Genomic DNA, 24,708 nt, shown 5'->3' on the forward strand with positions numbered 1-24,708 from the left:
TGAACAATTGCTGAACTTTCAAAAGATGAAATAATTCAACTCTTTTACTTGAAATAATAATAAAAAAACGAGGAACTAATTTCAATATGGCTGTCAATGATCAACATTTGTAACGCTCCTTAAATCAATAATATTTTGCATTACAATTTTTTCAGCAGTGAAATAAAGGAGAATAACTTGTTGTAAAAGAATATATGAATTATAGTAGAATATATTGAAAGGGTGGTAATATATAACATGTGTTAACTGAAAAAATTACAATGTATAACTCTTGTATTGAAGAATTTAGTCAGTGTTTACTCATAGGGAAAACTACATTTACACATGTGCAGTTTTCACTCCCAGCCTTACCTCCACAAAAATAATATTATCATATTGATCTACTATCAAACCTGCAGGTTATTCCTGTGTCTTCAGGGACTAAATCTTTCCAGACATGAATGCTTGGAGCAAAATTAGCTCAATTTGGTTTAAGAAATAATTTTCTATTGCATTCATTTTCTGGAAGACAGACTGCTATTTATTCAGTATAACTGACTTACAAATGAGCACACTTATTAATGATAAAGACTTCACTCTGCATTATTCAGTCACCATAGAAAAGTAACATACTACAGATAGGAAATCGGAATATTTCCAGGTTCTATATGTGTCTGCCTTCACTTTTATAGTACATCTGAGAAGAAACAGGTTGAATTCAGGGACCTGAGATCAATTATTCTGGATGCAAAAAGAGTATGAAAATCCTTCAATAGCAATAGTGATTTCCAAATTCACTGAAGGCAAAGACTCTTTCTCCTCTCGTCCTCAAAGAAGGAGGTTTAAGGGAAAGTCTATGAAGGCTCAAGTGGGGGCAATTATTTTCATAGCTACAGGTTCATTAGATTCCACTGTGTCTTTTCTTGTTACTGATTCTTCAGATTACTCAGTCTGGAAAAACAGGTGAATGGGAGAAGGGGAAAAACCCTCAAATAAGATAATCTTGGTTTTGTTTAATGTAAGGTGGAATAGGAAGAAATTTGGATAATTTTTAGTTTAATTTAGTTTATTTACTTTATGGTCATTGCATCTTGTACAATGAAATGAAATACTGTCTATAGTGTACATTATAACTATAAAATAAAACACAAACACACATCCTTCACATTCTATACATAGAATTGAAAACCCCTGATATTGCATCAATATTGCACTATATAGTATAATTCAATAGAGTTACTGCCCTGGGATAGAAGCTGTTTTTCAGCCTATTTGTCCTTGTTTTTATTTTCCTGTACCATCTGCCATATGGTAATAGTTCAAAAAAAGGGTGCCTAAGATGAGATGGATCTTTGATAATGTTTTGAACTTTCTTAAGGCAGTGGGAGCTTTAAAGCTCTCCCAAAGAGGGGAGAGGGCAACCAATGATCTTCTGGGCAATGACATTAACCCTCTGGAGTGCTGTCCTATCTGCCACTGTGCAATTGGCAAACCATACAGAGATGCAATAAGTTAAGATACTTTCTATGGTGCAGCGGTAGAAAGTCACCAGCAGTTTTTCATTCAGTTGTTGTTTTCTGAGAAGTCTCAGGTAGTATAATCTCTGCTGGGCCCTTTTTACCAGTATTGCAATGTGAACACCCCAGGTCAGGTCTTGTTTTATGGTAACACCCAGAAACTTAAAACTAGTCTCCTGCTCCACTCGGTCTCCATTGATAAGCAAGGGCTGGATGTCGGATCTGTTCCTTCTATAGTCCACCATAAGCTCCTTGATGGGGTGGGATTCAGTTTTTTTAACAACCGGTTCTGTGGGCATAGCTTAGTTAGGGGGTGTGGCTTGGTGGTCATGTAACTGGGTGAGCATGGCCAACTCGACATCACTCATGTCAAGGGGCACTTCTCCTCGCCTGGCCTCTCATGACAGTGGGGATGCTGCAATGGTCATAAGTGTGAAAAATGGTCATAAGTCACTTTTTTCAGTGCCATTGTAACTTTGAATGGTCACTAAATGAACTGTTGTAAGTCAAGGATTACCTGTACAGCTGGTCTCACTCACCTCACAAGACATTCTGAGGAAATCATCCAGATTTAAGGAAAGGTCACATGTTCCCCAGAAAGGCAGTAAAAAAAAACCAGTGCCAAGCTTGCATCCTGCCTCTTGGAAGTATACCCCAAAAGGACAGTGGCAGATAGTATTAAAGCAGTGAAGGAAGACCCCCTCCCTAGATAGAAAAAGAAACCATGAGGCAAGAAAAAATTCAAACACAATACAAATAATTAAATCACAACAGTTGCTGTTGCTTGTTGAAGCTGAATAGGGAAAATTATCCCATCAATAAACACAGGAATAAACTTCACCAAGCACAGAATTAACCTTCACCAAAAACCAGTTTTAGACCAAAACTCGGAAAAAGTATGTAAACTCACGTTTGAATGTCAATCTTTCTAGCTAGCCAAGAAGTCTTGCTGAATGTCACTCATCTTGGTTCCCTGTCACTAAAAACTTTGCTTCATTATTCAATTATTTCTTCAAAGTGCTGATTGTCCAGGGAAGTATTTCCTCCCAACAGCAGTGTAAAAATCTTAAAACAACACTTCCCCTTTAAGAAAGCCTCAGAAGCTCCAGAGACAGGAAGTCTAGGCTGTTTGCCATGAATGTAATGAGGGTGATAAAAAAACAAAAGGAGATTGCTTCTAACTACTGGTTCTCTGAACTGCTTAGAAAGTTAACAAGGAGTTCTATAGAACCGGATAGAACGGGTAGAATCTCACCCCTGCTCCTTGATCTTATTGTTGAGGACCAAGTTATTGTCTCCACACCATAAAAGCAACCAGTCCACCTCATCTCGGTAGGCAAACTCAGAGTTAATTTCCATCCCACCACTTAAGCTTGTAAGATTCAGTTATTCTACCTTTTGGGGGAGGGAAGGAAAATCAATTATGTGCCATCAAGTCATTGTCAATTCATAATGAATGATTCACAATAGACACGGCATTCCTGCAATTTCTGCTGTGCATGTTTCTTGACATGACCTAGCCTGAAGGGCTTACAAGATAGATGCTGTAGATAAAGCATCTGATACCAATGGATCCTTGCCTGGTTTCAAAACTGTCATATCATTAAATACCAGCAATAGGAATTGTACCGCAGGTTGAGTGTTTAATAATAATAATAATAATAATAATAATAATAATAATAATAATAATAATAATAATAATAATAAATTTATTTATTATTCAATAAATAATTGAAGCTGTTTGGTAAAACAAAAAGTGAACTGAATTCACTAATTGAAAGCACAAAAGAATTTAGCCAGGACATTGGCATGCACTTTGGAATTGGCAAATGTGCAACAATGGCAATCAAAGCAGGCAAGGTCATGGAAGATGATGGAATAGAACTTGACAATGAAGCAATGATAAAGGCAATGAAACCAAAAGCAGGCTGCAAGTACTTAGGGATCTTAGAAGCCTCAGCTGTAATGCATAATAAAGTGAAGGAATCAACTGCAGCCATGTACATTCAAAGAATTCGCAAGATTTTAAAGTCCAAATTGAGTGGTGGAAACATCAAAAAAGCAATAAATACCTGAGCTATACCTGTGATTCGATACTCTGCAGGAAAAATTTATTGGACCCAGTTGGAGCTGGACAATTTGGACAGAAAAACAAGGAAGCTTATGACTATGAATCATGCCTTGCATCCTAAAAGTGATGTTGATCGATTATATTTACCAAGACCAGAGGGTGGTCGAGGTCTCTTACAAGTAAAGCAGACTGTAGAAGAAGAAAGACACAGCTTGAATGACTATATCCAGAAAAGTGAAGAGCCAATAATTAAGGAAGTACATAAAGGAGGCCTTTTGAAGACAATCAAGTCAAAAGCTGAATACAAAAAAGAAGTAATTGAGAAGTGAATTGAAAATTGGAAAAGTAAAACTATGCATAGCCAATACCTGAAAAGTATTGAAGGCAAAGCTGACCAAAAGCTTACTTGGAATTGGCTAAAATCAGGATTACTGAAAAAAGAAAGTGAAGGCTTTATTTTGGCTGCTCAACAACAAGCCTTAGCCAGAAATTGCATGAAGGCAAAGATTCAGCATGTCATCACCAACAACAAATGCCTCCTCTGTAATGAGAAGGATGAAACAGTTGACCATTTAATCAGTGGGTTCAGCAAAATTTCACAAACTGACTACCTAGAATGCCATAACTGAGTTGCTAAAATCATTCAATGGAAACTGTGCCAAAAGTTTGGATTTGAGTATAGTAACAACTACTGGGATCATCAGGTTGAGAATGAAAAAGTCAAGATCTTGTGGGACTTCAGAATTCAGACTGACAAGCACTTGGCCCACAACACAACAATAGTTGAAAAGAAAAAGGATTGGTTCATTGACATTACAATACCTGGTGATGCACAAATTGAAGCCATGCAGCAAGAAAAAATAACAAAGTATCGGGACTTACAAATTGAAGTTGAGCAGCTTTAGAAAAAGAAATCGTGTGCTAGCCCAATTGTAATTGAGCCCTTGGAGCAATACCTAAAGGGCTATCTTGCTATTTGGAAATTCTGAATTTATCAGACTTGAATACCCTGATTCTACAAAAAACTACCCTACTTGGAACAGCTTATATCCTCTGACGCTACCTTAACAGTTCCTAGGTCCTTGGTTAGGACTTGAGCTGTTGAGCTACCAAGCAGCCACAAAGGCTGTGGATTTCACTAAAGATTAAATAACAATAACAATAATGTGGATCATCAACATTGCCATACCTGGTGACAGCAGAATCAACAAGAAACAACTTGAAAAAATCACCATATATCAGGTCTTGTAAATTGAATGGCAGAAACTCTGGCATAAACCAGTGCAGGTGGTTCCAGTGGTACTTGGCACACTGGGTGCAGTGCCTAAAGACCTAGGCAAGCACTTAAAAACAATTGGCACTGACAAGATCACCATTGGTCAGCTGCAGAAGGCCACCTTACTGGGATCTGCTCGCATAATCCACTGATACATCATGCCGTCTTAAACGCTTGGGAAGTGTTTGACTAGTGATTTGTGATACAAAACCCAGCATAGTTATCTCGTTTACTGTGTACAGTGTCGTTTTTTGTGAATAATTGTCACGTCGAGCGACCGGTCCGTTGATTCGATTTTCCAGTCTGTTGCTGAATTCCCTTCAAGAAATAATTTAGCGGAGCCCTCGCAAGGGTGAGTGCCAAAGCACAAAGAAAAAGACACAAAACAAATAGTTTCTTTAGGTGAGGAAACACATCGCGCCTGGGGCAGATGGAATTGTCCCGGCGGCCCCGATTGCTTTGCGCTGTCCTCTTTTATTGTGCTGATTTAAAGACGGGGGTGCGGGGTGAATGCAGGAAACAATGAAGTTACAGAGTTAATCATTGAAACCAAGATACGTGACACAAGGAGCAAACTTCATGACTGATACTTTTCAGGTAAACATGTCTTAATACCAAATACACAGTTTTTAGCTGACACAGACTTTTGGAGTTAATCCTGTCAGTTTCAGTCCTGTCAGTGGAATTTGCCCTGAGAGGTGTACGTGCTAGGCAAGATTTGTTCTATGGCAAAATAGCTAAAGCAGGATAGCCACAATTCCTCCTTTTCTTTATTTTTGTGCTCATGATTCTAGGTAGAGTCCTTTCTCCTCCCGAGTAGTCCCATAAGGTGGCAACAAGCCCTTCGGTTTGTTGATGCCTTGCAGAACCAACTCATACGAGGAAAAGTCCTCATCCCCGAATCGTGGCTGGGCAGAGTTAACAAAACTTCTTTGGGAGAAAAGGAGTTAATAGTGTCTATTTCCTCCTCTGACTCTAGGTCAGAGGACCATTCCAACAAAGGTTTTTGACAAGATCTTTTGTGAGAAAGCTAACCGTTTTTTGAGTATTGTTAACTTCATTATCAAGGGTATTCAAGCGATCCCTCAAAAAGGTAACTAAACGTCCTAATACACATGGACCAATAGTACAAGCAAGAAGCAATAGCACAAGAGGACCTATTAGAGCAGACAATAGAGTGGTTAACCAGGGAGAAAAATTAAACATGCCTTAATACCATGGCTGACCTTGTTGTCGTTCATTCTCTCTATCCTTCAAACGTTTACGTAATTCAGCCATAGAATCTTTGACAATTCCTGAATGATCAGCATAAAAACAACATTCTTCCTTTATTGCTACACATAATCCCCCTTTGTTTAAAAATAACAAATCTAGACCTCTTCTGTTCTGAAGAGTCACTTCAGCTAGAGATGAGAGAGAAGTTTGGAGAGCAGAAATTGAAGTCTCTATGCGTTTAAGATCTTCATCTATTTGTAAACTGAGGGTTGCTAACTGTTGATGACCAACAGCTAGAGCCGCTACCCCAGTGGCTGCACCTGCGGCTCCAAGACCCAGCAATACAGATAGTGTTACAGCTGTTATGACTTCTCTTTTCTGACGAAGGGGAATTGTGGAGGTTCAAGTTCATTAACAAGTTCCGACCCTGGATAAAAAGTGATCTTTGGGAGTAATTTTACCTGAATGCAAAAGGATCCCTGAGCAATAAGAACATCACCATGAGCACAAGCGGTGGCTCCAGTGGAGCAGGCCCATACAGAATTATTACCTGGGATAAAGAATTGTCCCTTGAGGCGAGCCTTGATATTGCCATTGGAGGTGGTATATAGAGGACCGTAGCCTCCAATGTTAAGGTTTGATCTTTCTTTTGGTAGATATACATTACAGTGATACCCAGATGAAACATTCTGACAATATTGGGAGTAATTAGCAGGTATGTGTCCTAGGCAACATCCTTGACCTACTATGTCAGTGATAGTGATGGAGGAAGTGTTCCATCGGCATTGTGTGTCACTGGTGGAGTTACTAATGGGTTCATTGGAAGCTACTGCATCGTAGAATGGTGGCAAATCAGATAAGCAAAGCCAACATTGATCAGTTTTGGATGAATCATTAAGTGTAGTTGCTAGCAATGTGAAAGAAGAATTGACCAACTGTACTAATGGATTCACCTGGATATTGGGTTTTTGTAGAAAGTTTGATTTCAAATTGGAATTGGGACCAACATCGTAAGTGGACATGGATATCGAGAGGCGGTTGTAAAAACATTCCCTTCATCTCCTTGACCATCCCACTGACGCCCTCCCCAAGTAAACCCAACCATCCATTGTTTTTTTGCAAGTGTCTTTCCTTGTGCAGTAAAGGTGATTATGAGTGGATTCATTCTTTGTCCACAACAAGGCCATGAAGAGCAGGAATGCTGTGCTTGGGCACGGGTAATATGAATATAGTCATTTTTGGTAGGTGCTTCCCACCAGATATGACCTGTGGACACACAACTCCATTTTTACAATATCTGTCAACTACCCCACCGCAGGCAGAGCGAGAAGTGCCAGTACTGTGGGCAGGGCAAAAATATAGTCTATAGTTGTCAGCAGGTGCTGGAGAGCAGGAGCCTTGCTTGTCCCATGTATCAGCTTGCAATTTTTGTCTGCGAATTTTTCGACTCCTGTTCCCATTTCAGCAAAATCCATGAAAAGCTGAGGAAACCATGGCCATCGAGTATAGTTAGTGGTGGTATTTAAAATTTTTCCTTGAAAGTCAAGGATAGTCCAGGTATAAGTTTGAGGTTGATGTTCATTTGTAGAGGATGGTTGTATGCTTTGAGGAGTGCGACGATAGCCAAATCGTGGAATAGCATGAGACGCAGGCTGCTTAGAGATGGAGCTGTCACCGATGAAGGCAGGATACCGAAGATGGCGAGCTCGAATGAGAGCCGTAGTCTTGCGATGGGTGTCGTCATAGATGAGGTGGCGTCGTCGCACAACAGGTGGTTTGTAGCGATCAGGAACCCAGGAAGATGAATGATGCCATATGCAGTTGGTGACATCACAAGGTGGAAAGCAGCAACGAAGATGCCATTGTAGTTTGTCTCCAGGAAAAGGTAGCTCAGAATTAGCTAGAGAGGGCAATGTAAGGAAAACAGAGGATAGTGGAGGAGATGCCACTGAAGGAGTGGAAAGCAATAGAACAGTGTGATTGAAATAGGTGTGATTGTGGAAAAACCCCAAGCAAGAATAGGAACCTATAGTAAGCGGAGTGACATGTATAGTTAAAAAGATTAAACAAGGAGAATAGTAATAGTGAACAGTTATGTCAGAAGTAGGAGGAAGGAAACGACTGTTGTGTTGGAAAACATAATTACATGCAGGAAGGAGATTATCTTTAAAAACAAAGGTAACAGTGTCAGCAAGGAAAGCAAAAATAGCATCAGGAGATGCCCTAAATTGAGAAAAGACAGGAAGTATCGATATCAGAAGAAAGATTAGGATCAGAGTCAGGTTTGCCATGGTAAGGTCTGACACAGCGAGCAGGAACCCAAAGCACTCGATCAGGAAGTTGGACAGCAGCGTAACCCTTTCCCCAGATGATGAGCTGTGCAGGACCTTTCCACGCAGGATCTGGAAGCTGTCTGAAATAGACAAGAGGACGGGAAGAGGGAACTACTGGCTTGGTGAAGTGGCGAGAAGCCGCCGTGGCAGGAGGAGAGCCAGTAAGATTGAGAAAGTTAAGAGTATAAAGACAAACATTTAAGATATTTTGCAATGTTGGGAGGTTCGGGGGCCTGAGCCTTTTTCCCCAAGTGCCAATCAAGGGCCTGTTTCAAAGTTTGGTGCGATCTCTCCACAATCGCTTGACCTTGGCTGTTGAAGGGCAAGCCAAACTTATCGATGATGGCCCATTTATGACAAAACTCAGCAAAGGGAGAACTGACATAAGCAGGACCATTATCTGTTTTGAGAATTTTGGACATCCCAACGTTACGAATGATCGAATACAGTGATTAATAACATTTTTGGTAGCCTCTCCTCTTTGCAATGTTGCTATAATAAACCCTGAATAAGTATCTACTGATACATGAATGTATTTCCAGGGAGCAAAGGGAGGATAATGAGTGATGTCCATTTGCCACGTATCACAGGCTTGAGTACCCCTAGGATTAACGCCTTCAGGGATACCTTTGGCCTGCAAGCTACATGTTGGACATTGTTGAATTATTGCCGTGGCATCTTGATATGTAATTCCAAATTGTCGCACTAGGGCTTTCCTGTTTTGATGAAAATAATCATGACTCTCCCCAGGTGAAGGCTGTTGGAGAAGGGGAGAGGAGGCCATAATTTTACAAGCCTCGTCTGCCATATGATTGCCTTCTGCTAGGAATCCAGGCAATTGCTGATGACTTCTGATATGGGCTATAAATAAAGGTTTCCCTCGTTTCTTCAACAGGGTCTGAAGCTGCAAAAAAAGTGTCATGAGAGAGGGAGGGTAACAGGGGAGATATATGCATCGAAAATATGAGCAACCATCTGGGTAACATACATGCTATCAGATATTACATTTAAAGGTTGTTGTGAAAAAAGAGACAACGCCAATAGGAAGGCAGCTAATTCAGCTTGTTGTGCTGATGTTTGTGAAGTAGTTAAATGTTTATGCCATTGAGCATTTTCGTACCATGTACATGCTCCAATATTTTTTGAACCATCAGTAAATACAGTGAAGCCTTCCTTCAATGGCTGTTGGACAAAAGGTGATTGTAAAACAAACGGAACTGTCCGCAACACCTGCAGTCGTGAATCAGAGGGAAGGTGGCACGACACTTGGCCACACCAATCTTCCAACGCGTCCTGCAGTGTTGTGGAAGTCTGAAAAAGAGGTTCCCATTGAGTGATCTTAAAAGGAATATACAATGTAAAAATATCCATTCCCATCAGGGCTTTGGTTCTCTTACGCCCTTTTTCTATAAGAGAAGCCATTTGCGCTGCTCTAGTAAAAATAGATGTTTTTGGAGTGTGTGGTAGGTGTAGCCATTCCAAGATATGAAGATTTCTTGCATCTGATATTTGGACAATTATTGCAGTCAGTAGTTGATGAGTGGAAAGGATAGCAAGAGAAGGTGGTGTGTCTGTGAGTGCACGGTTTACCCACCGGGTGGCTAGGGCTGTGTTTACTTGTTTTAAAGCTTCTAGATGCTGATCTGAAAGATAGACCTTATCTGCAGGATTTTTTCAATCCTACTAGTGCTTGAAAGAGTGGTGATAGCATCTGTGTGGTTAGAGCAAGATATGGTCGAGCCCAGTTAATAACCCCCAAGCACTGCTGTAATTGAACCAGCGTGGTTGGCTGGGGAAGTGTGAGTGAAGGAATATGTGGAGATGCTGTGGAAGCTAAAACCTTGTGGCCTAAATATTGCATTGGGTAGTGAGACTGGATTTTTTCAGGTGCTATATGTAACCCTGCTTTTGCTAATGTGGTCAAGAGGATCGGGAAGGTTTTTTTGGACCGTCCCCTTTGGCCCATCGGCAGCAATTAAGATATCATCCATGTAATGATATACAAGAAAACTAGGAAATTGAGATCTATAAGGCCGCAGAGCCTCATTGACAAAAAATTGACACATAGTTGGTGAATTTAGCATACCTTGTGGAAGAACTTTCCATTGATACCTAGAGGTGGGTTTAGAGTTGTTAAGCTCTGGTACTGTAAAGGCAAAGATGATCCTATCTTTTTGTGCCAGAGGTATGGAAAAGAAACAGTCCTTTAAATCTATTATTATGAGATCAAATCCAGCTGGGATCAAATTAGGATTAGGCAGGCCACACTGCAGTGGTCCCATGGGTTGAATAATTAAATTAATGGCTCGAAGATCATTAAGGAGGCGCCATTTGCCAGATTTCTTCTTAATTACAAAGACTGGGGTGTTGTAAGGACTGGTGGATGATTCAATATGTCCTTCTATTAACTGTTGATGGACAAGAAGATGTAAAGCCTCCAATTTTTCTTTGGTGAGAGGCCATTGATCCACCCAAACAGGAAGAGAGGTTTTAAGAGTAAGGGATAAAGGAGAAATAGACATTTAGATAGAAAAACTATGGCAGCTGAATATAAGCCTGAAATTGAGAGAGTAAATCACGTCCTCAGAGGTTACAATGTAGAGGAAGGATATAGGGTTTAAGATAAGCAGTTAAGGTAGAATGCTTAGTAGAAGCAGAGAGCCAATGAGAGCTGACCTTAGCAGCTTGGGCCCCACCTACACCCTGCACTGAAGAAGCTTCTGTGAGAGACCAAGAAGAGGGCCATTCAGAGGAACGAATAACAGAAACGTCTGCACCGGTGTCAATCAGACCATCAAAAATGCGACCATTGAGTGTGACAGAAAGAGTGGGTTTTGAAGCTTGGACAGGCTGCTGTAATGAAAACAAGGAGAGAGGTTCAAAAAGAGGCAAAATTATAAGCGTAGCCACTACTGTCCCCTTTTTTAAAGAAAAGCAACGATCCCCTATTGCAGCCAAAGCAAGATTATTAAGAGCAGAAGAATCATATAAGTAAGGAGCAGCAACCACACCCTCTATGGTAAGGGAAGAATTGGGAATAAGTAAGACAGGTGTGGAAGGAGGCAGAGGTTTGAAAAGCGTTGTAGTTAAAGGAAGAGTAAAAACAGCACTAGGATCATCATACACAAGATCCTCTAACAGCACCACAGGAAATGTTGTGGCAGGTAATTCAGCCTTTGTGGCGGGGCTAGCTGAAGACCCCTCAATTAGTTTCCCGAAGGCTGAGAGAGAGAAGGATTAGAACGACATTGTGAAGCCCAATGATAGCCTTTCCGGCAGCGAGGACAGATGGTTTGTGGCTTAGATGAGGGAGGTGGACCTCTAGTTTGGCCACGAAGAGCGGCCCCACCCCCTGGCATACGACATTGATTTTTAAAATGTCCGGGCTTGCCACAGTTAAAACAATTGCCGTTGCGTGTTACAGCGAAAGCATCGGGAGGAGAAGTGGAGGCGGAATTAGGATCCGATAATGAAGCAGTGATAGCAGTAGCAAGCATATTTATTTTATGAGTGGTTGTTCCTACAATTCTACAGAGTTGTAAAAACTCAGCCAATGTCACGCCTGGCTTATTAGCGACTGGCTGTAGAATTTTTTGACAGTCCTGATTTGCGTTGGAAAAAGCCAATTTTATAAGTAACTCTTGTTTGGCAGTAGAATTATCTATCTGTCGATCTAGGGCTGTCTGAAGGCGACTGATGAATGAAGCATATGGCTCATCAGGATTTTGCATAATTTTCAAAAATGTTTGGGTGGACTGCGAATCTGAATCATCCACTCGCTTTAAAGCATTCATAGCACACATATGAATAATGGCAAAACTACGACGAGGGGAATTTTGTTGTTGTGCTAGAGTAGAGGATTGACCTTTTCCCATTAAATGATCTACAGTTACTCCAGCAGGCAAACCCCTACGAATTTCAGCCTCAACACCTTTTTCATATTCAGATTGCCACACAACATATTGCGCTGGAGTCATAAGCATAGAGAAAAGCATTTTCCAGTCATAAAGTAACATAACAGTATTAGCAGTGACCAAAGAATCAAGTATTCCCCAAGTAAAAGGAGAGTGTAATCCATAAGTTGTAACTGCATCTTTTATATTTTTAAAACTTTAAACTCAATGTTGCTGTGAACATTGCCTCCCGCTGCACCAGGGATAATAGTCATAGGATAAGCAGAAGGATCTTCTGTTTCTAAAGGCAGAGGTGATGACAGAAGATTAGTTATAATACCTCCCACAGGTTTTATCGGAGAAGAGTCAGAAAGAGAAGATGGAGCGGAAGGAGGAGGGAAAGAAATGTCAGGATACGGAGGTGGTAAGGAAGAAATTGTATCAAGATGAGCCGCAAGAGGCTTAGTAGTTTTTGAATGAGAAGAAGGGGAATCAGAGGAAACAGGGGAAAAAGAGGTTTCAGGAAGAGTAGAAGGTGGATAAACAGTGGTTATAGCAGCCATTATCGCTCTCCAAGAAATGAGTATATCCATGGGAGCTCTAGGAATTTCGTGTAGATATTTCCCTAATTTTTCCCATAGAGAATGGCTGAGAGTTCCAGCAGATGGATAGGCTGGACAATGTGCCTCAATGTAAATTATAAATTTATTTAAAGATTTCTTAGAAATAGGGTACACAGTGGTACCATTGATTTTTTGAAAGGAATTAGCCTTCTTCACCAAATCGTAAAGTTCGTCCCTATGTCCTGACGAAACCTTGGAAAGTGAGGAGCCCATTACTTACGTTCGTACGGAGCCTATGCCAGGTGCGTAGAAATGGGAGTGAAGGCGATGCACCCCTAGACAGAAGTCACACTGTGAAACCAGAAAATCGAAGGGATCCCGGACGAATCGAGGGATCCCGGATGAGCCCCCAGCTGTCGCATCGAGCGACCGGTCCGTTGATTCGATTTTCCAGTCTGTTGCTGAATTCCCTTCAAGAAATAATTTAGCGGAGCCCTCGCAAGGGTGAGTGCCAAAGCACAAAGAAAAAGACACAAAACAAATAGTTTCTTTAGGTGAGGAAACACATCGCGCCTGGGGCAGATGGAATTGTCCCGGCGGCCCCGATTGCTTTGCGCTGTCCTCTTTTATTGTGCTGATTTAAAGACGGGGGTGCGGGATGAATGCAGGAAACAATGAAGTTACAGAGTTAATCATTGAAACCAAGATACGTGACACAAGGAGCAAACTTCATGACTGATACTTTTCAGGTAAACATGTCTTAATACCAAATACACAGTTTTTAGCTGACACAGACTTTTGGAGTTAATCCTGTCAGTTTCAGTCCTGTCAGTGGAATTTGCCCTGAGAGGTGTACGTGCTAGGCAAGATTTGTTCTATGGCAAAATAGCTAAAGCAGGATAGCCACAAATAATAATAATAATAATAATAATAATAATAATAATAATAATAATAATAATAATAATAATAATAACAACAACAACAATAACAATAATAATAACAACAATAACAACAATAACAACAATAACAACAATAATAATAATAACAACAACAACCTTTAATGTCATTGTACATATATACAATGAAATAGATCCTCCCTCAAGTATGGTAATCCCAAGACCTGTGATTGGTTTCCTGAATAAACTTTATTTCATGTAGAAAAATATGAAATTGTTTGCATCCAAATGAGTTTTTTTTATCAGAGCAGTCATTTGTTCAGGAATGGCTAATGCACAGAGCAATGCACCAGGCAGATAGGACTATCGTGTTCCTGGACTAAAACAGCACCCAGGTCATCCTTGGAAGCATATGTAGGCACTTGGCTTCTTTTACAAAGATCACATAATTGCAAAAGGTAAAGTATCTAAAGTATCTAATGCCTTATCTAATGCTTACTTACTTAACCATTTAAAATTGTGTTTATACTATTCAATTTTATATTCTATTCTGTTTTCACTACATTATAGTCCCTTAATATTAAGAACCTCTATATAATGATCTTAGAGTTTTAATATAACGTTCTGTTGATCATGGTAAAGTTTAGGTATTTTTTATATCTCACAGGTTTTCATATTTCACATACTTATAATGGGTATGATTGTATTACAAATATTTTTATCATATTGGTGCTTTCCCATTTTAAAATCAACCAGCCACCTACAGTAGGGTTTGTGCCTATGATTTTACATGCCTATTTATTAAGTACAGGTTTGGGTTTAGGTTTTATTTTGTTGTAATTATTTCTGAATGATGGATTTCATTTATCTTATATTTCATCATTCATTTTATTTATAGCTATGATCTGAAGACAAATACTTCATGTTTTATTTTTTGTAGGAGTGGGGTAGAATTGCACATAGTAGCCTCAAATTTCTACGGTAGATATTTCCTTTCTCAAGCAATTGTCCTATAAATAAGTTTCTTCACAATATCTGAGATAATGGTAAGCATGCAGCAAATAGCACTGTTACTATCAGAGGTGGTATTCAGCAGGTTCTGGAGAACTGGTAGAGGAAATTTTGAGTAGTTCAGAAAACCAGCAAATACCACTTCTGACTGGCCCCGCCCCCATCTATTCTCTGCCTCCTGAGTTCCAGCTGATCGGCTGGGTCTTCTTTTGTTGCCCTGCACAGGAGAATGGAGCTGGAAAGCAGGTTAGTGGGCTGGGGAGGGAATGGGAATTTTGCAGTATCCTTCCCCTGCCATGCCCACCAAGCCATGCCCACAGAACCAGTAGTAAAAAAATTTGAATCCCACCACTGGTTACTATCAGATTTCTTTGTTGTTATGGTCAAGAGATACTATGAATAACTCTATTTCGCATATATTCAAGATCAATTTGCGGCACATTGATCAACTACTGATACTTGTACCCAAAATTGATCATGCCTGCCCCTTCCCTCCAGCATTGACAATAGAGGGTGGTATATATGTGAGTGAAAAAAAAATCCAGTTGAAAACATAATTAAACTAGTTCACTTTAAAATTTGTAAATATCATACCAGTCACTTTTTTTTGTTCTTTAGCTTGCTGAATAGTATCCTTTTTCTCACAGTCTTTTAATACACATGTATATTTACTTTTACTGTAAATAGGTTTTTTGGGTGAACTCTGTGAATCAAAGATGGATAGTTGTCTCTCACAGCCCTGTGGAACTACCAGCATCTGTGAGGAAGGTTTGCATGGCTATAGCTGTTTCTGTGCGCCTGGTTTTATAGGTATGCTTGAATTTAAATATAATCAAACCCATTGATACAACTTATTTTTAATGTCCTCTTCGCAGCTTTTAATTCTAAATCAGTTGGATAGAGGAGAACAGGTTTCAGTTCAACCATGGCAAGATGGACTGGGCATGCATTTTCAACATCCCCAGTTTTCTTACTTTTCCACTCATGAATGGAACTGGCACATATTTTGGCGATTCTCTTGCTCAAATCATCCTGCACTTGGCAGGTGTAGTTCGGGCAACTTTGCACTGGTTTGTCTTGCTGAGACTATGGGGACTGCATATGTGTCCAAATTTGTGGGTGGGTGGAGAAGCAGGCCACTCTGACTGAACTCATATTGTGGTCAGTGCTTCCAGGTTGACTGGTGTTACTTCAATCTTGCAAGCAGAGAAATCATGACTCTGACAGGAAAGTATCTCCTGAGGCTTAAACTCCTAATGTTACAGTACCTTCTTTTCCTTGCCCCTCCCAAGTTCAATTGTTGTTCTTAACTGCTCTGCCCAGTTATGTTTCAATGAACAAAATCCTTCACTTTCTGTCAGGTGTGAACTGTGACATAGAAGTGAATGAGTGCCTAAGTGATCCATGTCGCAACGGTGCTACGTGCATCAATCAGCTTAATGCTTTCAACTGCCTGTGTTTCAGTGGATTTGAAGGTAACAAAAAAATACAGGTACAGATTTTAAGAGATCAACCTATAATTACCAATCTTTAAAATGCAATATTGTCCAGTAATTGTATCTTATACTTGTTTATGAACCATAATAATTACTGGATTCAAGTCCTTGTCTCATGTCAAATTTGCTCTAAGCTTCAATTGTGTTGTATTTTATTCCTTTATATCTTAAAATTGACAATATTTTGCTGGGTACTACTTGTTAAATAAATCATTTCCATTTTTATCCTGAATAAAGTGTCAATCATCTTTAAATTAGGAGATATGTTTATTTAACTTATCTTGAAATAAATAATATTGATCTTTATTCATTGGATTGGATCCAATATAAGTCTTCTTTGGCTAGAAGGTTTTCTGTTAAATTTACTGTGGGGAGGGGGAAGGGTTTTAGTGAGGGAATGGAAGAGGAGTCTAGAAAGAAAACAGAAAGCTGAAAATCAACTTCCCTTTTTTTCAATGAGCGTCTTCTCCACTCAGATACATGCAAGGGACATACTCCTCATAATGATGTGCATTCAGTACCACCCAAGTTCTTGCAAATAGAATTACTCCACATGAGAGACAGTTTTGAATTAATCTAGCTTTTCTTTCCCATAGAAAAATCCAACATACATCTTTACATACTCACCTTCATACTAACTGCAGACACTTCTGCTGGGTCTATTATATGGGTTGAATTGAAGGAATGTGGCTAATGAACATGATACCATCTCCTCACATCATGAGAAATATTTTGTTTCTATATTTCTTTGAACACAAACTTTAAGCAGCCATGAGCTTAAAGGACAAAAAATTAATGGGGCTAAAGTGATAGTAATTGAAGCAAGAAAAGCTGGGGATCTTTTCAATCAAATTCCTTGTGTGTCTAATCACACGTGGCCAATAAAGTATTCTATTCTAAAAAAATTCTGTCCAAAAAGCATTCCTTAAGGCATATTAGGCAGGAAATTTCTGTAAATAAGGTAATGTATTTTCACATCTGAAATTTTGTTTTCCCCTCCTTTGGTGAGAACTCATTTGCTGCCTTAAAACCAGAAGGAAGGTTTTCCTTGATGTCAGTGAAAATGCATTCTATTCTATTTCAATGTCAATTCTTTTTTTATTCTTTATTGATGCAAATTGATAAAGAAATTGGCTGCTGTAAATCTTGAGAATCAGTTCAGTGTCTCTGAAGACTACTTTTCTTTTTGTACCCTCTTAGCACATCAGTGTAACAGCTCAAATAATAAAGTATCTCCAGAATGCTTTAGTGAGACAAGTTGAACTTATAATCAAACTACTGACAGAATGTTCTCAACAGTGAGTTACTTTACGCAAGCATGCCAAATAAAACTATACTCTTAATCAAATGTTTGGCTTCTGTAAGGTATTGCCTTTTTCTCCCTCTACTATCACTATATAGGTACACTTTGTGAAATCAATACAAATGAATGTCACTCCAACCCTTGTATCCATAATGGAACCTGCACGGATCTTATCAATGGATATAGCTGTGTCTGCTTATCTGGCTTTACTGGTAAGTGGCATGAATCCTTGCCTATGAAATACCAATCCTTGATTATCACACAGTTATTAATTTTGGGCATGCTTGTGTTACACTTTATATACTATAATTTGATGTTTATTTGTATCCTCAGCAAACTGGTTTATTGTAAACTTTATGTAAATTATACATGGAAAAGATTTTAAAAGATTTGCCTGTAATCATAACACATTCTTTCACTTCGTTTTTGTGTATCTCTCTTAATAAAATAATTTCATTGTTATTTTATAATGCGTGACCAGCTTGGTCATACAAATATAGCAGTAAGGAATCAAAGGATCTTGACATTTCCCACATAAACTGCCTGTGGACAAAGGAAGAAACTCCATCTTATTTTGCATAGCACTGAGTGTTATGTAAAGATATCATGTAATGTTCCTCCAATGGAGAAAATACTAAAAGCAATACCTCAAAACCTACTCACTAGGTGTGATGAGGTTTAACATTTAGAATGTATTTAAAAATAATTATTTAAATGAAGCCTATGTCTTACTTATATGCCATCTCTTTTACCACTCAGAAAAGAATATTTTTAATGCATCTGGCTTGTGCTATTCCAAAACAACTTTCATTATGGTTAAACTTTGTAGGTCAAGTATTTAAATTTCTAGAGTCACAGTATCTTCTACCATGATTCTTCAGCTTTCTGAACTACCTGTACATCCAAATTTCCTTAACATTTAACCTGCTTAAGTAATTTGTGCTTACTTGTGCTTGTTCTTGATCTTTGATATCTGAACCTTCAAATAATTCCATACTATGTATCTTGTGATTGCTGTAGCCAGAAGTAGGGTGTAAGAGACAAAATTCATGAGAACATTTGCACTGTGTAGCATATAGTTACATGATTATAATGTTTGTGTATTTATTCAGTGAATGTCATAGTCTTCAGACTGGATCTTTTCTGATTGTTTGAGTTCTAGCCAAAGATCTAAGTATCATGGAGTTATCATTGTAGTATGTAGCAAGTTATAAACAAAAGTTTCTTCTAAACTTCCAAAGGATTTCAGTACAAAGTTCCAAATATTTGATAAATCCCTTTAATATTATCATAAATTAATGATTAAAACTAAATTAAATACAGGCGTGATAGGGAAGCAATTTTGAAGTTCAACTACATTTAGGGCCAGTTTATTTGAAATAAACTGGAAATAATATTATAGCAACACTTTTATTATTACTATTTAAACTCTGTAGTATCATGGCCTGCGCACTTGTAGCTTTGAGATGTATAGTGGATGAAAATACTTCCGTTTCTGAAGAATTGATACAAAACTACCTAGTCATTAAAAATAAATTTTATGAACAATAAGGGGGGGGGGAAACTTCCTTTAAATTTTAGACCAATGCCCCAGTGAATTACAAGTAAGGCATTTAAGTGTTCATTAAATCACAGGATATTTAAACATCAGATTCCCTTGAAAACCTATCAAGGCATAAATCTATGATACAGAAAGTCTAAGACAGGACAACATTTTAAGTGTTAAGTTTGCTTTGCACAAATACAATTAACTTCAGACGCAGAAGGTCCTAGAAACATTCTGCACAATTCATAATGAATTGTTAGGTACTTCATCTGATAGGCGTACTGTGATCTTCCCTTTTCTGCATCTTTGCCAGTAGAATATGCAAGAAAAACAGAGAAAGGAAACTGGAGATTTGATTTCCAACCTTTGTTGTAGCATCTGTTGCCAACATTGTCTGCCTTCAAGAAAAAGCTCAAAGCTGAGCTTTTCCAGAGGGTTTTAGAGGCCTAATGCCATATGTTGCATTAGAACTTTACTTGTCTTATATTTATACTGTTTTATTTTACCATATTTCTTTCTCTTTGGAGTTGCTGAGATTGCTGTGATTGCATTAGTGTACAAATAATAAACAAATCTTTCAAATAAATCTTTCATTTTTGTCTTGTTAATGAGTTTAACATGAAAGTTTTAAAAAATCACTATATTCCATAGAGAAGATAAGAAATTAAAATAATTCTTCAACTTCTCCCATAATGGCCAACTGCAACATTCTCTTCCTGAAAGGGTGGAAGAGCTACAGTAGCTATTGTTTTGACTTTCTTTTCACCTCTAGGACAATCTTCATAGTTTACTATTAAAAATTATCTTGGTATATATTCTTAGCAAGTTTGATCATGCTTCTTTTGCCTCCCAAACAACTTATTGAAGTACTCTGAACTGCTTATTAGAGAAACCCAAATTACACAAGTTGTAATCCTATATATTCAAAAAAGAAATTCATTTCTGGCCCACTTGATTATTAAAATGTTCTGTCTTTTAGTTGGGAGTACTGGGAAGTTGTTCCCTTGCTCACCACAGCTAAAATTTCTCTTGCCATATTCTTGAACATGGAAAATGATGTTCAGGTAAATGTAGTTAGGGATGGATGAGTTTTTCACTCAATTTGCATGCTGTATAAATGAACTTTCATTTATGGAGCTCATATACCGACTGAAAACACTTATATTAATATTTATACTTTTCCAGTTTTGCAATGCAGATTTCCAGTTAAATCTGTAGAATAGGAAAATGGATATGAAAAATGCACCTACTTGTGAACATACTGGGAAAAGAAAAACTACATAATGGAAAACAGTTTGGATAGGCAATATATTGATGAAACTATGACAATGCATATAAAAATGCATAGATATTTTTGTGCTGCATATTAGAAAGAAAAATGCTGAAACATGACAAAACAAATTTAAGGCTATGCCAACAAGTAATGAAACTGACCTATCTGGTTTAGATGCATGCTTCTTATAAAAATTAGGAGTGTAATTCAGAGGCAGGAAAGCTTAGTGGTGATGAAAGGAAATAAAGACTCTGATTGTAATGTATGTAAGGATCTTATTTCTGTGATTTAGATTGATTTTCCAAACAAGATGGACTTGGATCTCAAGGTACAAATGGAACAATTATAAATTGGCACCTGCTTGACTTATTACATTGCTGGCTCTTCAATTATCTTTTCAAAGGTATGCACTGTGAAAGTGATCTCGACGAGTGTGCTTCTTTCCCTTGCAAGAATGGAGGCACCTGCATTGACCAGCCCGGTAATTACTCCTGCCAGTGTGTGGCTCCATTTAAAGGTAATGAACACCAAGGGAGAAGGGAAGGTAAACAAAATTAACTTTAGAAAGCATTTCTGGCACTTGTCTGAACTGATTTCACTCTCCCAAGGAGAATTATTAGGCTGTGATTTTCTCAATGCAAGCTTCAAAAGTGACTAGCTAATTATCATTTAGGTTGCAACTAATGTGAACTAAACTTTATTCATCTACCGAAAGACTTTGCTTCCAATATTAGAGGAGTTACTAACAAATATAGCAAACACAATATAGGAGTTGAATGCCATGTGTGGATTCACAGGGGAAAATCATAATTATTTTATTCTGAACCAAGAAGGAGTGAAATTTAGACTCAGCTATCTCAAGATTATGTTTTATTAGCATGTTTCAATGCATTTTGTTTACTAATTCTTAAAATTAGTAATCCCTGCCAAATGTCAAGTTTATACTACATATGGTACAGAAAAATTGAAAAGAAAAAAAAATTGAAGATGGGAATGATCTGGGTCTTTTCTTCTGCTACCTCCAAAATCATACTAGGAGTTTAGGAGAATTTTTTTCCTCTGTAAATATTTTTGTACTGACACAAATTGAATTTGAATTTGTTCAGTTCTACTGAAATCATATTTTACAGACTTTAGAATGCATACAGAATCTTTTTAAAAAACCAGAAATCCCTATGACTTCCTGTTCTAAAGTGCCTTATTACTATAGTTTGTCTTTTTTTTTGTGAGGGGGGAAATTATCTTTAAAATGATGGGTTGATAAAGTACTTTTTTATAATTTTGTGAGCACCACATTTTTCCTTTCCAATGATTACCTAATTGAGCTATGCAGTTTTTTTCAGGTATTTCCTTTGTGGGTAATTAGCTTTCCTCACACTTGAAATAAGCCATTCACCTTGGATTCTTTTCTCCTTTCTCTTCCCACTTCCTCCTTCAAATCATTTTCTTCTGACTTCAAGAATATCTTTAGTGCTGCTCACATAAGTATATTTTGTAAACCTTTGTCCATATCACTTTCATCTCCAGAATTATTGATACCTTCTGCTTTATTAATTGTTTAGCTTTGCCCGTTTTACTTTTCTCCAAATTCAAAACTGATTAAGATTTTCCTCCAGGATGGGCTTATTTATTATTTGTTTATTTTATTCCATTATTTTGCTTCTGTTTTGTTTATATTCTTTTCATTTCTTCCTTGTTATTGTTGTAAGCCACCTAGAGTAACCCAGAGTGAGATAAGTGGCAAATAAATTTAAAAATTATAACAAAAATACGCTGCTAGAATCTCAGAAATGCAGGTCCTCAAATATACAGCAATAAACATTAAAACAAAAATGATCAAACATTAAAAATTATTTTTGTTGGCTGCAGTTTTTCTTAATTTATACCCAGTATTTAGACAAATTATATGGCTGCCCATCTCATTAATGTGACTGCAGGAGCACTCCTATTTTCAAAGTGTTTCTTACCAATTTTTCACAGTTAGCTATCTGAATGAGATGGTTAGATATCTATGCAGTGGGCATGAATTTGGTCAGACTCCAGGAAACAGTGGAGAATAGGTGGCTTGGCGTGCTATGATCCATGGGATCGAGAGGAGTTTGACACCACTTAGCGCCTGAAACAACCAGGACTGTAATTAAAAGAAAAAGTAAATAAATAACTAAAAAGCAAGACACATTCCTTAACCTCTTAGAAAAGTGGCAAGAAGGAATACAGGTAATTGAATAAATTCTGAATTAGTTGTCAGAGGGTCTGAGAAAAGTTTTTGGAGAGCCATTTTGGAACGCGCCCGTGATTGAAGTATGGAAGGAGCTGTGTTCCCTTGATGGCTCTGTGTAGATACTTCAGAGGCTTTCCCAGCTGGTTTGCACATGCATGAACACATACAGGCAGCACTTGCACTTGGACTGGACTCCTGGCAAAGCGAAGTAACTGGGGAAGCCCGTGAAGAGGTTTTGCCAAACATTCTGGGAGATACCTCTGCCTTAGTAGTTCCTGGACAGGCCTTTTACTTATGCCCTCACCTTTTCCAACATACTCTTTGAATGCTTTCCACAGTCACGATTCTCAGGCTATGTATTTTCTAATGTGTGTCATTGGAGGGTGGCATCTAATATTTCTGAAATATGCTGAAATATAAAAGCTGTGATTTCCAGTTGAGCTGTACAATTTACATAAAATCTACTTCATATGTTGCATAAAATACTTAATGCTTGCTGAAATTTGCTGAAATGTGGCTTGATTAAACATAGATGCCAATATCTGCTGATAAGCACTTGGGTTTTTTTCTCCATGATCATTATCTGGGTTATTACAAACTGCACAGAGCAAAGTGGAGTGGAAAAATACAAAGAAAGGGAATGAAATATGCGTGGGAACTACTATGGATTCCAAGCACCATGAGAAGAATCTAAAATTTATGAAGTTCTTCTGTATTTGGTTCTTAAATTTTCTTGGATTTTGTTCATACAAGTAATATGTAAATCATCTTTTCAAAAATTAATATTTCTAGATGGTTGTATTCTGTTTGGCCTTTATTGACTGTGAGTTTGGCCTCAATTATGATTTAAATACAACCTGATGTACTTTTAGCCAAAGAAAACAATTTTGCTAGAGCCATTCCCAGCCAAAGAATAGTAGAATCACATCCAAAATCACAAGTGGCGAGCCATATAAATTTAACTAATTAAATTTAATTAATTATAAACCTGACTGTGTCAAGAGACTTGGGGGTCTCAGGGAAATAGTGAGTTAATGAGGTGGCTACATTAACACCTAATATTCTCTCCTAGTCTTTTAATAATATTAATAATTTTAAATTGTGTGATTTTTTTAATACAATGGCTTTATGGGTTTTTTGTAACTGTACGCCACCCAGAATCAGGTCTTGTAAGATGGGCAACCATATTACTATAAGAAAGAAAGAAAGAAAGAGAGAGAGAGAGAGAGAGAGAATTCAAGGATCATTGGGAACATAACAGTTCTAGATTAATTATCATATTTTTTGCATGGACAAAGATACAGATATATGGTGAGCTTATATCTTCAATGCACTCCTGCTATACATGTCTGAAAAATAAGTCTGAGTTTTGCTGTGATTGCTGCACACTGTGTGAATGAAGTTCTAAATCTTCTTTATTCCCATATTGTAAACCATCTTTCAAAATCAACAGTACTGTCCAGATACATAGACAGAAATTTACGTAACTGTAGACTTAATTACCTTTAGAAAAACAATATAATGTAGTACCTACGTAGTACTCTTTTCAGATCATTATTTGAACATGCAGACATGATTCTTTATAAAGAAATAAGGTTTAGATTTGTTTTTTTCTGGGAAATAAACAAATCCATTTCTGTTTATTTCAGAACTTTATACAGGTATGGCATACAATTTTTATTTCTTCTGCATGCTGTCAAAGTGTGTTTCTTAATTGCATTAAGCATGATTGCATGGCTTGCCTGAGGTTCTTTACTTGTGATTCTCTGTGGTATGTTTTGAAGTTGCTAACTGCTGTTTTTCCTGCCACTATTACTTGTGGGGGATGGAGGTGGGTAGAAGGGAAGACTGGGATATTTGATAATATCTCAGTAATAACAGAATGTTTAATGAAAGTTCCAAAACATCTTATAATGACTAGATTAACTATTGAAACTTACGGTAAGTCATGAAAAGCAAGGTATAGTCCAGACTTTCTTCTCTCTTCACAGAATTAAGTATTTTGTTAAGGTAATTCTGTTATGAGCTTCTGCTGCAGATGAGCAATCAGTCCATTTCTTTAATGAGCCAAAAATATATGTTGTAGTCATTCTCCCAAAAGGAAGTGTTCCAAAA

At 37.9% G+C, this 24,708-nt stretch overlaps 1 protein-coding gene across 1 annotated transcript in view; it reads left to right on the forward strand.

Moving 5' to 3' along the window:
- LOC148132974 (protein eyes shut homolog) overlaps positions 1-24,708 on the forward strand; it is a 110,408-nt gene that overhangs the window by 7,525 nt on the left and 78,175 nt on the right. The window contains exons 2-5 of the mRNA XM_087951167.1: positions 15,442-15,564; positions 16,116-16,229; positions 17,652-17,765; positions 20,776-20,889. Coding sequence (XP_087807293.1) covers positions 15,442-15,564; positions 16,116-16,229; positions 17,652-17,765; positions 20,776-20,889 — 465 coding nt within the window. The remainder of the gene's footprint in view (positions 1-15,441; positions 15,565-16,115; positions 16,230-17,651; positions 17,766-20,775; positions 20,890-24,708) is intronic.

This window comes from Notechis scutatus, chromosome 1, assembly GCF_049901735.1.
Source record: "Notechis scutatus isolate UNSWTSFEM ecotype Mainland chromosome 1, rNotScu1.2, whole genome shotgun sequence".
Lineage (NCBI taxonomy): Eukaryota > Metazoa > Chordata > Lepidosauria > Squamata > Elapidae > Notechis > Notechis scutatus.